The sequence below is a fragment of the Strongylocentrotus purpuratus genome, unplaced genomic scaffold, assembly GCF_000002235.5.
Source record: "Strongylocentrotus purpuratus isolate Spur 01 unplaced genomic scaffold, Spur_5.0 spur5_scaffold_12, whole genome shotgun sequence".
NCBI classification, from domain to species: domain Eukaryota; kingdom Metazoa; phylum Echinodermata; class Echinoidea; order Camarodonta; family Strongylocentrotidae; genus Strongylocentrotus; species Strongylocentrotus purpuratus.
In genome coordinates, this window is record NW_022145597.1 from 31083811 (window position 1) to 31100223 (window position 16413).

At 36.9% G+C, this 16413-nt stretch overlaps 1 protein-coding gene across 1 annotated transcript; it reads right to left on the reverse strand.

The window, feature by feature from the left end:
• Positions 1-3508: 3508 nt before the first annotated feature.
• On the reverse strand, positions 3509-8993 carry LOC763933 (centrocin 2-like). Its single transcript, XM_030982394.1, has 5 exons — positions 8911-8993; positions 7545-7655; positions 6255-6428; positions 4785-4890; positions 3509-3992 (listed from the first exon to the last, which is right to left on the reverse strand). Exons 2-4 carry the CDS (start codon positions 7636-7638, stop codon positions 4790-4792), a joined length of 369 nt encoding a protein of 122 aa, XP_030838254.1. The 5' UTR covers positions 7639-7655; positions 8911-8993; the 3' UTR covers positions 3509-3992; positions 4785-4789.
• Between the last annotated feature and the right edge of the window lie 7420 nt (positions 8994-16413).

A 16413-nucleotide genomic window follows, 5' to 3' on the forward strand; every position in this document is an offset into this window, starting at 1 on the left:
GAACGAGCTCTGGGGGAAATTGCTTCTAGTCGCTTGACATTAGGAGCACTTTTAATGATGAAAAAAAGGGGGACACTCATCGAAAGGGATAAAACACTTATTAGAATAGAAAAGGAGCAGGTCTCAAAGAGGTGAAAATGTGTCACTTCTTACACCTAAAAAAGAGGCACTCAATAGGGATGAAAAGGGGTACTTATGAGAATGAGAAATGGGCGTTTGTCGACGGAAGAGGGGCAACCATCAGATTTTTACATGGGCATTTATAAGAGGCGAAAATGGGATAGGTCCCTTATTAGAATGGAAAAGGGGCACGTATCATTGTTAAAAGGGTCATTATCAGAGGTGAAATGGGGCACTTACCAGATATGAAAAGGGGCACTCATGAGAATGAAAAGGGGCACTTATAATAAAGAAAAATGTGCAATTTGTTGAAAGAAAAGAGGCACCGATCAGATTTTAATAGGGGAATTTATCGGAGGTGAAAGGGTGCTTTTATGAGAAGAGGCACTTGTTAAAATAAACGGGGCACTTATCATAGATCAAAAGGGGTAATTATGAGAAGGGGAAGGGGCACTTATAAGAAGGAAAAGGGGCGTTTATTAGGAAGGAATAGGGGCATGTGTCAAAATAAAAGGGGCAGTTAATTAAGATGAAAAGGGACGCTCATTAAAGATGAAAAGAGCACTTATCAGGGGGTGGGGCAATTCTCAAAGTAAAACGAGTATCCGAGTAACTTCACGTACCTGCAAAGGGTCATTTACCAGAAACAGAAATGAAAAGGGGCTCTTATGAGAATGAAAATAGACACTTTTTTTCATAGGTGAAAAGGGGCATTTGTGAAAAGGGGAACTGGTCTCTTGTTTCAAATGAAGGCACTCATCAACAGAAAAAGGGGCACATGAGAAAATATAAGCTCGAAGATGTCGTTGACGAAGCTGTTCATGATGACCATGGCCCGACTGGAGATGCCGGTATCTGGATGAACCTGCTTGCGGACTTTGTAGATGTAGAGTCCATAACTCTCCTTCCTTTTCCTGTTCCTCTTTCTGTTAGAAAGGAAAGGGGGCACATGAGAAAGTATAAGGTGTGCTTATCCGAGTTAAAAAGGGGTAGTTATTAACAAAGGCATAGGAAATTCTTACAAAGGAAAGGGGCACCTCTCAGATTATATTAGGGCAATTATCAGACGTGAAGGGTGCATTTATCAAAAGTGAAAAGGGACACTTCTCGTACCTGAAAAGGGGCACTTACTAGAGATTAACAAAGGCACTTATGAGAATGGAAAATGGATACTTATTGCAATGGTAAATGGAAATTTGTCGAAATGAAAGGGGTATGTGTCAAAATAAAAGGGGCACTTACTAGAGGTGAAAAGGGGAAGGGCACTTTTACAAATTAAAGGGGCATTTGTCAAAGTAAAAGGGGTACTTTTCTTATGTTAAAAAGGGGACTTCTTACAAAGTTAAAGGGGCAATTTTCCTATGTAAAAAGGGGCACTTTTGGGGTACTCGAAAGAGTGGGGGCACTGTGCCCCCTGCCCCCACCCCTACCCATGTATCTTCATGTCATAGAACCAGTTTGAAGTTACATCAGGTATAGAAATGTGTGCTTGTAAAATCTAAATGTGCAGAAGTACGTAGTTTTTACACCTTATTTAGAAAAAGAAAAGAGCTGTGCATGGACTTATATTATAATTGCTTTGATGCTTCTTTATTTTATCTTATTAATGTATTTTTTCTTATAAATAAGGGGGAAACACCCTACATCCCCTTAAACATGGGAACAGTTCTATGAACATGCAGGAAAACCCAAACCCCAAAAATAGTTTCAAACTTGCTTATGAGGAAAGGATTTTTAAATTTACTCAGGTTTGCTTGATACATATTTTACACAATATAATTATATGTGGTTGACCAGTGCACGGCTACGCCTTTAAACGGATATGTCCTAGACCACTGAAAACTAACAGGTACTAAGAGTTTTAATACAGATCTGCACGTATTATTGCGAGAATGTTTAACTTTCCTCATGTCAGTATTTAAAAGAGTGTGAGACTAAAACTTGTAAAACCATGACATTTTTCTCAGTGCTGTAGCCCAAACCAAGCTTTTTTAATAGCAATCTTTTTAAGCCGTCATCAGAAGGCGTCGAATGTGAGGTAGCTATGCTACTGTAGTTGAATGTTGAGGTCCCATAGTCATTGACAACTAATTTTGACATCTTGCACTGTAGATATTTTTAACATCTCTATCCTAGTACTCGGTAGTTTAAACGTTGCTCATTGATTAAAGAACAATCATTTACGGCTGTGCCACTGTGTTTTGTTTGTACATGTAGTACATAGTCATTGACCACAGGCAAGCACTAACTGTTTGCACTTTAGTATTTAGTGCTTGTTTGTGGACTGTGAAAGAGAGAGAAAATCATTCAATTTCTGATTTTTGTTTCTGATTTGACAAATCGAAGACAAAGTTATGTGATAAAATATCATCTACTATACATACATATACTATATGATCAAAAAGCTTTGTCTATAAATGGCGGCCATCTTGACAAAAATATTTAAAAAAATAAAAACAATAACAGTAAAGGCCTCCCTCACTGATTTTTAAAGAAAGACCTGACGAGTAATACATTATTTTTTGTTTGCCCTAATGCATATCATTAATTCAATATTAATTACAGGGTATGATATCAAACAACACAAACACAGAAGATGTGTTTGTGATCAGAGTGAGTCAAAACCACCTCCTGAGGGCAGCACAGGGAATGAGGCTGTCTGTATCGAAGAGACAAAAGTATCGGCAGATGATATATTCAGATCGAGTGCTCTTTCTATATATTCCATTCATACGGATTTATCGCAGTGTGAGATTTTGTTTGTTTTGTTTTTGTAAAATTTTGCTTGAATGCCTCCGCAACGAAGTAACCGCGGCGGAGGCAATATGGACTTTTAGATTTGCACGTTGACATAGTGGACTACTACGTGTGGCGTCCTTTTAAGGCACTGCCAGTGCCTTTAGCATATACAAAGACCGTCCTAGTCATAGGTTTAAAGTAAGATAAACCGACCTTTCTGCTCTTCTCTCTCTTCTCCCCATCTCAAATGCTCCTCAAGTGCATATTTCTCGCATCTCCTTTGTCACTCCATCTTTCTCTCTCTCTCTTTCATTCTTTCCGTTTCTGCCTTTAGTTGTCTCTTCTGTTATCACTCCTCTTTCTCTTTTTGTCCGCTTTCCTTGCCTCCCTCCCCCCCCCCTCCTCTCTCTCTCACTTTCTCTTTCTTTATCTCTCCTCTCTCTGCTCTCCCGTGCTCCCTCTTCTTCTCTTTCTCTCTTCATTCTTCTATTCAGCCTTTTCACTTTGTTTTATTTTTGCCTCTCTCACTTTTTCTCATCAAAGTGTTGTTGTTTTTCGTATTTTCTCTGCATACCAACAATATTTTATTAATCATACCCTACTGGCTTTATATCATATAACAAAATGTCCAAAACAAACACGCTAGCTATATGGTATGCAAGTTCATGTGATTTTATTATCAGCATTATTACCAATACTATTAGTTATTTCCCTTATACCATGCTTACAATGTCTTGTTGTTGTTACTTTTCTTTAGGAAAAAAAAGAGCAAGACAGAGAGAACGTTTTTAATTTCAAGCTTTTGATGAAAAGATGTAGTATTATGCTAGATTTTAAAGGTTGGTGTACTTTTAACCCTACATATTTGTAAACACCGTGGAAAGATGTATAATGAATGGATACATGGAGGTAAAGGCAAAATATGTATTGATAATGAAAACCACTCACTCACGATTTTAGAAGGAAACCAAGGTTTAAGGATTTGAACAATACAGGAGTGATAAAGAAGATTCTAATTAATATAAGGAAATTGCAAAAACATGATGGAAGTTGACAATTTCTTGCTTATATTTCATTTTTTCTCGAGGAAGAATCAACATCAAGCGTTCCAAATGTTGTATCACGATCCCTTCCTATATGAGAAATAAATGAAGACAATATATTTTGTTTAAAACATAATGAGGAGTTGTGGAGAAAAGGGAATCAGAGAAAGACGGGAGAAAGGAGGAGAAAGGGAGACAGAGAAAAGGGGAGAAAGAGTGGGAAAAAGGGAGACAGAGAAAAGGGGTGAGAGAGGGGGAGGGGACAGAGGGAGGAAAGGGAGACAGAGAAAGAATGGGAAAGGGAGAGGGAACGAGAGAAAGGGAGAGGGGGCACGGTGAGAAGAAAGAAGCATTATAGACCAATACAAACTCATGTATATTGTATTTAATTAGAAGATAATTCTGTTAATGACTCCATATTTATCACTATTGATCAATTGCAATCATCAACAATTCTAAAACTGATACTGCTGGAACATCCAAACTGAGAGAAGTATCTTTTTTAATGTCAAAGTAAGAATGTAAGTATAGGCAAACAATATTAAAATTCCCAAACATTGCTTACTTGAGACTTGACATGTATTTAAATTGTTAAAGCAAAATACATGTAAAAGGTTTATAAGTGGTGGATTGTTTATAGTTTTGATTTTCCCAGGCTTGCCACCTACCCCCCCCCCCCCCCATTGCGGATCCGGAGGGCCGGGTCCCCTCCCCTGGGAAAAAAATATGTAAAAACACGTTAATGTTACCGTTATTTGGAGACAAACCCTCCCCTGGTGCTCAAGGGGGGGCAGGGTGCCATTTTCGAGGGCAAAACAAAATATTAGTGCTCATCAGTATAATAATATTGTTTCATGTTAATATTGTTTTAAAAATACGTACCGAGTCTAACGGCCAAAGGCATGTGCACCAGCGCAGTATGCTGCAACACTCTCTTCGCTGAGATCCTCTTCTTTCATCTCTGGGAACGCAGTCAGAATTTTAACGCCTAAGATGTACATGAAATTTGAAAATATGATGAAACAAGGAGGGGGGACTGGTTAGAAAAAATATTCACACACACAAAAATCAGGTTTAGCGTCCCCGCGCCACCCATTCTTTTTTGTTGTTGAGGCCGCCTGTTTTATTTTGTTTTGTTGTTTTTTTTAAAGAAAAAAAACGAAAAAATATACTGTTAAAAGTATGTTTTTTCGGGAAAAAATAAACATAAAAGCTAGCGGCCATCATGAAAAAAAGCCCGGTCGGATGTCTTGGAAAATGTGCCGGGCGGCAATTTTGAGAAGAAATAAAAGGGCCTTATCGCTCTTTTTAGGGGGGGGGGGGGGGCTTAAAACACTCGCTGGAGAATCTTAGGTTGTGAGTTCAATAGCCGTTAAGGCACTTACTATATATATGTCCCTAAGCAAGGCATTTTATTTTCATTGTTTCTCCCCACCCAGGATTGAAATGGGTACGTGGTAGGATGTTTCGATGGCAGCACAATAAACCCCTTGGGCTTTCCCAGCTGTCTCCACATTCATATGACATTTTTGTTGTTGTTATATTAACTTGTAGTCCTACACTGTTTTGTATTTGATATGTTTTTTATAAAAAAATTATGATGAATGAAATAAACATCAATTACTTCTAAGAATGCGAGCTTTAATTTGGCTGGCTTAGAAAGGGTTCGACACTAACAGACTCCGGGACACATGGATGTCCATAATTTAAGTCCGACCCCTGGATTAGCACATACGCGCTTATAAAATTGTGCCTGTCAGTGTCAGGAATATGTGTACTCCCCGGGGAGTGGAACATGTACAATATTACGTGCGGAGTAGCAATGGAATCCAGCGAACGAGATAATACTGTGGTAATCACAATGTAATGAGCTTAAAAACGTAATATTAAGCATTCTACATACAATGTGACAATTATCTTTAACAACAAATGTCCTTGTTTCCGTCTAATGAGTTAAGGGCCCCATCTTACAAAGAGTTGCGATCTTGCGATTGATCCAAATCAATCGCAAGTCCTCCAATCAATCGCAAGTTTGCAGTCTCCTATCTCTTATGTACATAGTTGCGATTGATAATATCAACTCTTTGTAAGACAGGGCCCTGTACTTCAAAATATTGGATATGTTGGATTATATACACATTAAACTTGATCCGAACGTTTGAATTATTTCAAGTAAAAATAATGATGATGAAAAAATGATGATATCATCATTACTGATGATCATGATGCTAATATTGATTATTATTTCCGAAATATTATTATTAATTACCATCATCATTATCATCATTGCCATTATTGTTACTGTTATTATTTTTTTTTTTTTCATAATTATATTTCTGTGGCTATACTTACGAGCTTCTTCTGGAGAAAGACCGACCCCGCTGCACACACGCTGTCCAACGTGGGCGACTTTCTTAACTGCATGACTGACTTTATGAAACGCCTTCTTAAATTTGCTGCCCCAGCCTTGCAAGGCTACAGCGTCATCAGGAGATGCAACCTCCTCTGAGAGCATCATATTCAGCACTGCATGGTTGCCATAGAAACGAGATTTAATGAAAATAAAGCAAATATATATTGCTGTAGACACATTCGCGACCAAAACAGTTTCGGCTGGTTAAGGCGAGTAACGCATTTAGGGAGTCAAATAGGCAAAAATGAGGGGGGGGGGGGGGTGAAGGAAAGTATGTTGTGTTTGTTGAAACGCATTTAGAGTACCCTTGCCTAGACATCGTGCTGTCAATATCAATAATAGTTGTTTAAAGCAATTTTTAAGGGGTTAATAATATCTTCTTAAAGGTACTAGGCCTATGTCCCATTTGCAATCAACATCAAATTATGAAGAACTTTGCAGAAACTATGAATATGTCACGTATGTCTTATCTGTGAGATGTAAACGTTAGCAGTGTCATATTATTCAAATTATGCAAGGGAACCCGTTTATTTTCTAGATTTTACTGTCAGACACTATTGAGTGACTGATTGACTTCTCTTTTTTTCTTTGGTAATAACATACATAAAATGAGCTGTAAAGGTACATGAAAATTTGTCTACATCAATAACCCACTTCTTGTAATGGCCACAATTAAACTGATTGAACCTTTGCACAGCACAAAACGTACGTCCATTCGGTACAAGGGTCTGAAAATCAGACTATAACTAAAATGATTGCAATCACTAAAGTCGATTCGACTACTAATGCTCGTTATTTTCCCACTAAAAAAAATTTTCAAGCACCTTTCGTTTCGAGGGAAGTTCTAAATTAATATTATCTTTCAAATGCCGTTGGAAACATTAACCTTTTCATGTTTTGGCCTGCAAATTGGACATAATACCTTTAAGAGGTACGTATAGTGGGGAAATCTTCGGGAAAAAATTTCGAAAGGGTAAGTTTTGAAGAGTAGATAAAACTTGTTTTGGGGAGGGGATGGAAAACCTGTGGTCATGTGTACCAATTATATTCTTACTGCCCCCCCCCCCCCCCCGAGTAAAAGAGAATCGTACGACAATATTATGTGTTAACGAAATGTCTTAATTTCACAGTTTTTCTGACAATAGCTATAGGGATTTTATGACAGTTTTCTTGAAAGGGCGATCAAATCTTTTCAAGCATTGGTGTCCCTGGCTGACTTATATACTTACAAGTGTCTAATGCATCTTGCTCTTCAAAATCCTTAGCGCACACCATACTGGTTGCCACAATAGCACAGAGCACAAGAGCTACTTTGATCATCATCTTGACTAGTTTAGCTTCTGTTTGTTTAAAAAAAGGAAGAACAAAAGAAACGAGAATTGGGAATTATTCAAATTTTGCTGGTTCCGCATTTCTCGAAAATGCTCGTCCTTATTATATTGCTAGAATATATAAACGAAGAATTGAATAGAATAGCATTTTTTTATTTTCAAATTTTTCCCCATGTATTAACGCTGAAGAAATCGCGTTTCGAATGGTGAAAATGCAAATTTTGCATGACTTTAATTTATAATAAAAGAAGCCTATCCCGTTAGGATTCTTTTGTATTAGAAACACTTTAACAGAATGTGCCAATTTATAGATTTTTCAGACTGACATGAGTATCAAACTTGAGTAAGTTGTCCACAAATCAATGTAATTCTATTCATATTCCAACGAGATTTTCTGAAGATTCGCTTTCACGCGTTATCGCATGAAGGTATTTCCTTTCTATTTTGTCTTTTTCATCTAATGCAAATTTACTTAGGCCTAGTATCTAACAAATAAAATCAATCAATCAATTTCACCACAAGGTCGCTTTTCCTCCCCCGCTTAGATAACTCCTAGACTTTACAAGCTTTGGGTTTAATACCGACTCCTGGATTAAATGCGTTAAAAAAAATGCAATACATTGCTATAATTTCTGAACGATATGAACGAGAAATGAACTTGCAATTGTGAGTATTTTGAGCTCATAATTTTTGGATAGGGGTGGCACAAATTCATCATTTGCCCAGGTTGCCATTAAAATAATAAACAAATCCTATACTCGCGCTGCTGACTTTAGATATAAATTGAATGGGTGATACTAACAGTATATAAGATTGCAAATACCTTCGCAATATCCAACTGAAAAGCTATTTCAATAGACTTGTCCAACATTAAAATGTGCGAACTTAATAACGATGCATTAGGTAATCCGGATTTGATTGACTCATCCACAGGACCACATCACATCTACATGATTGATATCTTCATACACTGATACACGATTGTAGTCCGAAGACAAATAATATCATCATTATAATATACAGTGGGAAACATAACGAATCAAGCGTAAACATTATACATTAAAGATATAAATTAAAAATAAATAAACCTATAAGGCAGATTGCAGAATATATTATGCATCATATTGGTGAACAATAAAAAAGAAAAAAAAAAGGAGTCATATGCCATTTGAACGAAACAAGATTTAGAAATGAGCCATAATACATATTATCGAAAAATCGGTTGGGAAGAAATTTCTGTAATTAGTAGAAAATAGATGCTTACCAATCTGGTGAAAAGGTTCTGAAATCAGCTTGTTGCGGGTGAGATGAGCTCCTGAATTGATGACTCGAACCGATTATGGCTTCCCTTTTATGGAATATTCCTCGCCACTTTCCTCATCTGCGTCTCTTTGATCATTTTTGTTCGTGTGTAATGATTGATAGGACCGCTGGGGCTGGCCAGACGTTTTGATAACTGATAACTTTGTTTTGATTTTAGAGACTTTTTATTCAAGGAGAAAAAGAAATAAAGATATATGGGCGGATCTTTTTTTTTTTTTTTTTTAAATGACTGAGTTGAAGGTAAATGAGGTATATAGGTCAATGTAATGAAGATTTATTTTGATCATAGATTATCAAAATAATGATGGATACACTTATGACCTCGACAAAATATTGGTTTTTATTTTTGTTTAAGTTCCCCCTTTACCGCGGCGCCAGCCATCCATCAGCAAACAACCCGCATACGATCTTGCCTCCGACTTGGCCTGACAAAATGATCAATGCCGAAGCTTGCGACTTTGAGAATATATCCGGCTTCACATACGGGTAGACCCGGGTGGGGTTTCAAACTTTTTTACGTTTGGATTTCTTAAAAGCAATCCACTATTACAATTCTATAATTTGTCCTTAGTCTATTGATTTGTTCTATAAAATAATCTATGTTGGTCGTAGCCTAGCTTTATATTGTTCATGATAAGCTTCATTACAATAAGACAACTTTAATTTGTAGGTCATGAAAATTATTTCAATTTTAATACTTAATTTCATTTATTTATTCAGTTCTGAATACATGATATAAAATCAATATAATTGAAAGACATATAAAGAGAAATAAACTTGTTCATACAGAAATTGCCAAGGCTCCAAGATAAGCAAAGCTTGATGCCTTAATTAAGTGTGACCCCTGACAAATAATATTGAACTGAATTGAATTTTGAATTGAATTTATTTCCACCCAACATAAAATAAAAGTGTACAAAACGATACATGTCTAATCAATTAAGTGGAGGAATAACAAAAGTAGAAATACCTATCTAGGTTATCCCCTTAATTTAGATACAAGCAAACAAAATATATAATATAGGGGGTTCATGGCAAAAGTAAAGCAAGAAGAGAAATATGATAGGTAGAGATTGAAGAGTGATTGAGTGTGTGCGTGGGTGTGTGTGTATGTATGTGGGTGTGCGTGCGTGTGTGTGTGTGTGTGTGTATGCGTGTGTGTATACATCATAGAGATCTAGATAGATATTCCAGGCTTGAGCGGCACACCCTCGGCCGAACTAAATCTAGGTACCCTCCCCCCCCCCCCCCCCAACCCCGGGCCGGGGGGCCCGAGGGCCTGAGTCCCCCCCCCCAAAAAAAAAAAAAAAAAAAACCTCACTACCATCGCTCCCCCTCCGCGACTCTCCTCCCCCTTCGCCCCATAATAACCATAAAAGGGTGGGGGCAGAATCCACCCCCTCCTTCTTTTTTGTTCCAAGTTTATATAATTTCGAACAAAGGATACCATGGGTACTGCACCTTGGGGGGGGGGGGCACGCGACCAAAATAAACATTTCCCCATAAACTATGTAGGGGAGACCGGGGATAATAATACACGGGGCAAATGTAACAGAGGCTTTTTGTTGTACCATAGATACTCGTCTACGTTCCTTTTATTTCACAATTTTTTTCATAAAGCTATTGCTTTGAATGCATTTTTGTATAAAATCAATTTTGTGAATGTGAGAAGGTAACACTACTTTGGAATGAAGTGTTAACCTTAATTCACCTCAAAGTTGATTCAAATTTTAATTTAACCAATTTTGAAAAGCTTTTTGGTGCCCCTTCTGACAAAATTCTTGTCATATTTAATCCTGCTCTTAAAATATGTTATATACACTAGTAATTTCAAGAGTAGTTTACCAACTAAGATTGCATTTAAATCATTTGTCAAGACACAAAAAGAAACTGAGTATTTCCTTGCAAAAAAAAGAGAATACAAACTTTCCATCCATTAAAACAAAATAGAAATTCGATGTTCAACATTTCTCTTATGTAGAATGTAACGTACATACATCAAATCGTATGTTTTTAGAATATACATTGAACAGTTTCTGAATATGCGTTGCCATCTCTTGCTCAAAGAATGCGCCACGGGGGATATAGTTATTACACAGCTCGAGAGTCCTCTATTGATGTAATTGTAATGATGTATACTTTTGTTGTTATTGTTTATATGTTATTGCAATATTTAGTGATGATAGTTTAGTTATTGGATATTTTAACTTATGTATTCGCTAATGATATTTTATTATGAACATTTGATTTAAAATTTATTTTGTAGCCAAGACAGGTGTCAGTCTTCGGACTGTTTGCTCTTGGTTTTTGATGTGTTTTGATTTCAATAAATCATATATATATATTAAGCTTCATAAGGAAAAGACAACTTTAATTTGTCGGTCAAGGAATGTATTTTGGTTTTTTAATATTTCATTTCATTTCTTTTATATATTTATTCAGTTCAGAATACATAATAACATTTTTAAGGCATTGAAAGATAATTTTCATAAAGAAATAAAAGTTTATTTTAAACAGAACTGGGCCCCGTCTTATAAAATGAATTGTTATTGTAATATTTTTCAACTTCAGGTTGATGCCATTGTTAAGAATTGAACAAGAAAGTTAGTTGGTAAAAGTTTGATAAGTTTTCCTGGAAATCTTAGACAGTATTTTTATAAATTGATTTGCGAACTCAAAGGGAAATCTCGAAGCGAAAATATAAACATTTTTAGACATTGGTATATACCCTTACATTGTGGTAACATTATCAGGGATGATTTCAATATTTCTTTCTATTTATACGTGATATAAGATATTGCTTAACCATCATACTTTGCAGTTGGGTGTGATGGTCTGAAAAATGTGAAGATTTGTGAGGTCGCAGGCGAAAATTAAATCTTTTAAAGAGGAAAAAAACCCAATTCTGATGGGGTTATAAGCACATTCTCATAACGGAAGACTGAAAAGACCTTTGATAAGTAACATAATTATATCATCTATAAATGCTAGCGAGCGTAGCGAACGAGCTTTGGGGGAAATTGCTTCTAGTCGCTTGAAATTAGGGGCACTTTTAATGATGAAAAAAGGGGGATAAGACACTTATTAGAAAAGAAAAGAAGCACGTCACAAAGTACAAAGGGTTATTATCAGAGGTGCAAATGTGGCACTTCTTACACCTCAAATAAGAGGCAAACACCAGGGATGAAAAAGTGCACTTATGAGAATGAGCAATAGGCGTTTGTCGACGGAAGAGGGGCAACCATCAGATTTTTAGAGGGACATTTATAAGAGGCGAAAAGGGGATAGGTCCCTTATTAGAATGGAAAAGGGGCACGTATCATTGTTAAAAGGTCATTATCAGAGGTGAAATGGGGCACTTACCAGATATGAAAAGGGGCACTTATGAGAATGAAAAGGGGCACTTATGAGAATGAAAAGGGGCACTTATCATAAAGGAAAATGTGCATTTGTTGAAAGAAAAGAGGCACCGATCAGATTTTAATAGGGGCATTTATCGGAGGTGAAAGGGTGCTTTTATGTGAAGGGGGAATTGGCTCTTATTAATAAGAAGAAAAAGAGGCACATGTTAAAATAAACGGGGCACTTATCATAGATGAAAAGGGGTAATTATGATAAGGGGAAAGGACACGTCTCAATATAAAAGGGGGAAATGATTAAGATGAAAAGGGACGCTCATTAGAGATGAAAAGAGCACTTATCAAGTGGTAGGGCAATTTTCAAAGTTAAATGAGTATCTCTCACATTTGAAATGGGGCAATCATCGAAGGTGAAGGGGGCACTTATCTGAAGTGAAAAGGGGTATTTTCTCGTACCTGCAAAGGGTCATTTACCAGAAACAGAAATGGAAAGGGGCTCTTATGAGAATGAAAAGAGACACTTTTCATAGGTGAAAAGGGGATTTTGTGAAAAGGGGAACTGGTCTCTTTTTTCAAATGAGGGCACTCATCAAAAGGAAAAGGGGCACTTATCAGAAAGGAAAGGGGGCACATGAGAAAATATTAGGTGTGCTTATCCGAGTTTAAAAACGGTTAATTATTAAAAAGGGCATGGGAAATTCTTACAAAGGAAAGGGGCACCTCTAAGATTTGAATAGGGTAATTATCAGACGTGAAGGGTGCACTTATCAATGGTGAAAAGGGGCACTTCTCGTACCTGAAAAGGGGAACTTACTATAGATTAAAAAGGGCACTTATGAGAATGGAAAATGGATACTTATTGCAATCGTAAATGGAAACTTGTCAAAATAAAAGGGATATGTGTCAAAATAAAAGGGGCACTTATCAGAGGTGAAAAGGGGAAGGGGCACTTTAACAAATTAATAGGGGCATGTTTCAAAGTAAAAGGGACACTTGTCCTATGTTAAAAGGGGGACTGCTTACAAAGTTAAAGGGGCAATTTGGGGGTACTAGAAAGAGTGGGTGCACTGTGCCCCCTGCCCCCCTTGCCCTACCCAGGAGCGCCGCCTCTGGTGCTATGTGTATCTTCATGTCATAGAATTATAAGTTTGAGGATCAAAACAATCCAGCATACTTTACATTTACATCTATTATGTTGAACCAGATATATACTTTAGTGTAACTGATATCAATAGATTCTGTGTAAGCTGCTCTGAATGTAATAAGGCCAAGTTACAAAAATTACGTGATTCTCGTCCCCACCCGCCCGCACCGATATTTGTTATTTTCATTTTTATTTTTTTAGAAATCATAGTTATACTTTAAGTCAGCGTTACATCAGGAGGGTATTAAAAATTGTTTGTAATTGCCAGGTATAGAAATGTGTGCTTCTAAAATGTAAGTGTGCAGCAGTACGTAGGTTTTACACCTCGTTTAGAAAAAGAAAAGAGCCGTGCATGGGCTTATATTATAATTGCTTTGATGCTACTTTATTTTATCTTATGAATGTATTTTTTCTTATAAAAAAGGGGGAAACATCCTACATCCCCTTAGACAAGGGAACAGTTCTAGGAACATGCAGGAAAACCCAAACCAAAAGAATAGTTTCAAACTTGCTTATGAGGAAAGGATTTTTAAATTTACTCAGGTTTGCTTGATACATATTTTACACAATATAATTATATGTGGTTGACCAGTGCACAGCTACGCATTTAAACGGATATGTCCTAGGCCACTGAAAACTAACAGGTACTAAGAGTTTTGATACAGATCTGCATGTATTATTGCGAGAATGTTTAACTTCCCTCATGTCAGTATTTAAAAGAGTATGAAACTAAAACTTGTAAAACCATGACATTTTTCTCAGTGCTGTAGCCCAAACCAAGCTTTTTTTAATTGCAATCTTTTTAAGCCGTCATCAGAAGGCGTCGAATGTGAGGTAGCTATGCTACTGCAGTTGAATTTTGAGGTCCCATAATCATAGTCATTGACAACTAATTTTGACATCGTGCACTGTAGATATTTTAAACATCTCTATACTAGTACTCAGTAGTTTTAAACGTTGCACATTGATTAAATAACAATCATTTGCGGCTGTGCCACTGTGTTTTGTTTGTACATGTAGTACATAGTCATTGACCACAGGCAAGCACTAACTTTTCGCACTGTAGTTAGTGCTTGTCTGTGGCCTGTGAAAGAGAGAGAAAATCATTCAATTTCTGATTTTTGTTTCTGATTTGACAAATCGAAGACAAACTTATGTGATAAAATATTATCTACTTTACATACATACAATATATGATCAAAAAGACTTGTCTCAGCAGCCATTTTATAAATGGCGGCCATCTTGACAAAAAAAAAAAAAATAAAAATAAAAATAACAGTAAAGGCCTCCCTCACTGATTTTTAAAGAAAGACCGGACGAGAAACACATTATTTTTTGTTTGCCCTAATGCATATCATTAATTCAATATTAATATTACAGGGTATGATATCAAACAACACAGTCACAGAAGATGTGTTTGTGATCAGAGTGAGTCAAAACCACCTCCTGAGGGCAGCACAGGGCATGAAGCCGTCTGTATCGAAGAGACAAAAGCATTGGCAGATGATATATTCAGATCGAGTGCTCTTTCTATATATTCCTTTTATACGAATTTCAGTGTAATATTATGTTTGTTTTGTTTTTGTAAAATTTCGTTTGTATGCCTCCGCAACGAAGTAGCCGCGGCGGAGGCAATAGGGACTTTTAGATTTGCACGTCGACATAGTGGACTGCTACGTGTGGCGTCCTTTTAAGGCACTGTGACGTCCTTTTAAAGGGCCACTCTAACCCAACTAACATAGCCTTTCAAAACATGAATACACCTCTACTTTTTAATATTCCAGCCTCTGATTTTTCAAAAAATCTCTAAATTGACCGAAAAATGATAATAACCATCCACTTTTCACAGTTCTTACGTTTGCTGGGCTATGCCCCTCGAAAAGAGTTAATACGGTCACGTGGCCTTGATGACGAATTTGACGTCATTGCGGGCATGTCCGATTCGACCTACAACTAAGGATCTTACATTAAAAATGACGAAATTGCCAGAAACGTATACTGGGATTATCAAGTGCATATAATTTTTCGGATAAATGTCTTTTTTGTTCCAATTAATATCATAGTTTGCCATTTTAAAGACATGTCGATGCCTAAACCACCCTCCTTTTCACCGAAGAGGCGCCTGCAGTGACGTCATAAACAGTTGCGCAATATAGCTCCGAAACTGGGCTTTTTTCTTAGCGTTCTGAGTCGTCGTTTTTAAAGCTAGATTCCAGATTTATTGATGATTTCTAAGAGAAATCATTGTCATGTTCGGAATCTCCGTCAAAATTATTATATTTGTTTTTTTCTTAGCCCGTTTTGGTTAGAGTGGCCCTTTAAGGCACTGTCAGTGCCTTTAGCATATACAAAGACCGTCCTAGCCATAGGTTTAAAGGTAAGATAAATACACCTCTCTGCTCTCCTTTCTCTTCTCTCCATCTCACATGATCCTCATTTCTTGCATCACCTTGGTCACCCCATCTCTCTCACTCTCTTTCATTCTTTCCGTTTCTGCCTTAAGTTGTCTCTTCTGTTATCACTCGTCTTTCTCTTTTTTGTCCGCTTTCCTTGCCTCCCCCCCCCCCCCTCTCTCACTTTCTCTTTCTTTCACGCTCCTCTCTCTGCTCTCCCATGCTCCCCCTTCTTCTCTTTCTCTCTTCATTCTTCTATTTAACCTTTTCACTTTGTTTTATTTTTGTCTCTCTCACTTTTTCTCATCACTGTGTAGTTGTTTTTCGTATTTTCCCCGCATGCCAACAATATGTTATCAATCATACACTACTGACTTTATATCATATCACAACATGTCCAAATCAGGCTATGGTTTGCATGCAACTTGATGTGATTTTATTATCAGCATTATTACCAATACTATTAGTAATTCCCCTTATACCATGCTTACAATGTTTTGTTGTTGGTACTTTTCTTTAGGAAAAAAATGAGCAAAACAGAGAGAACA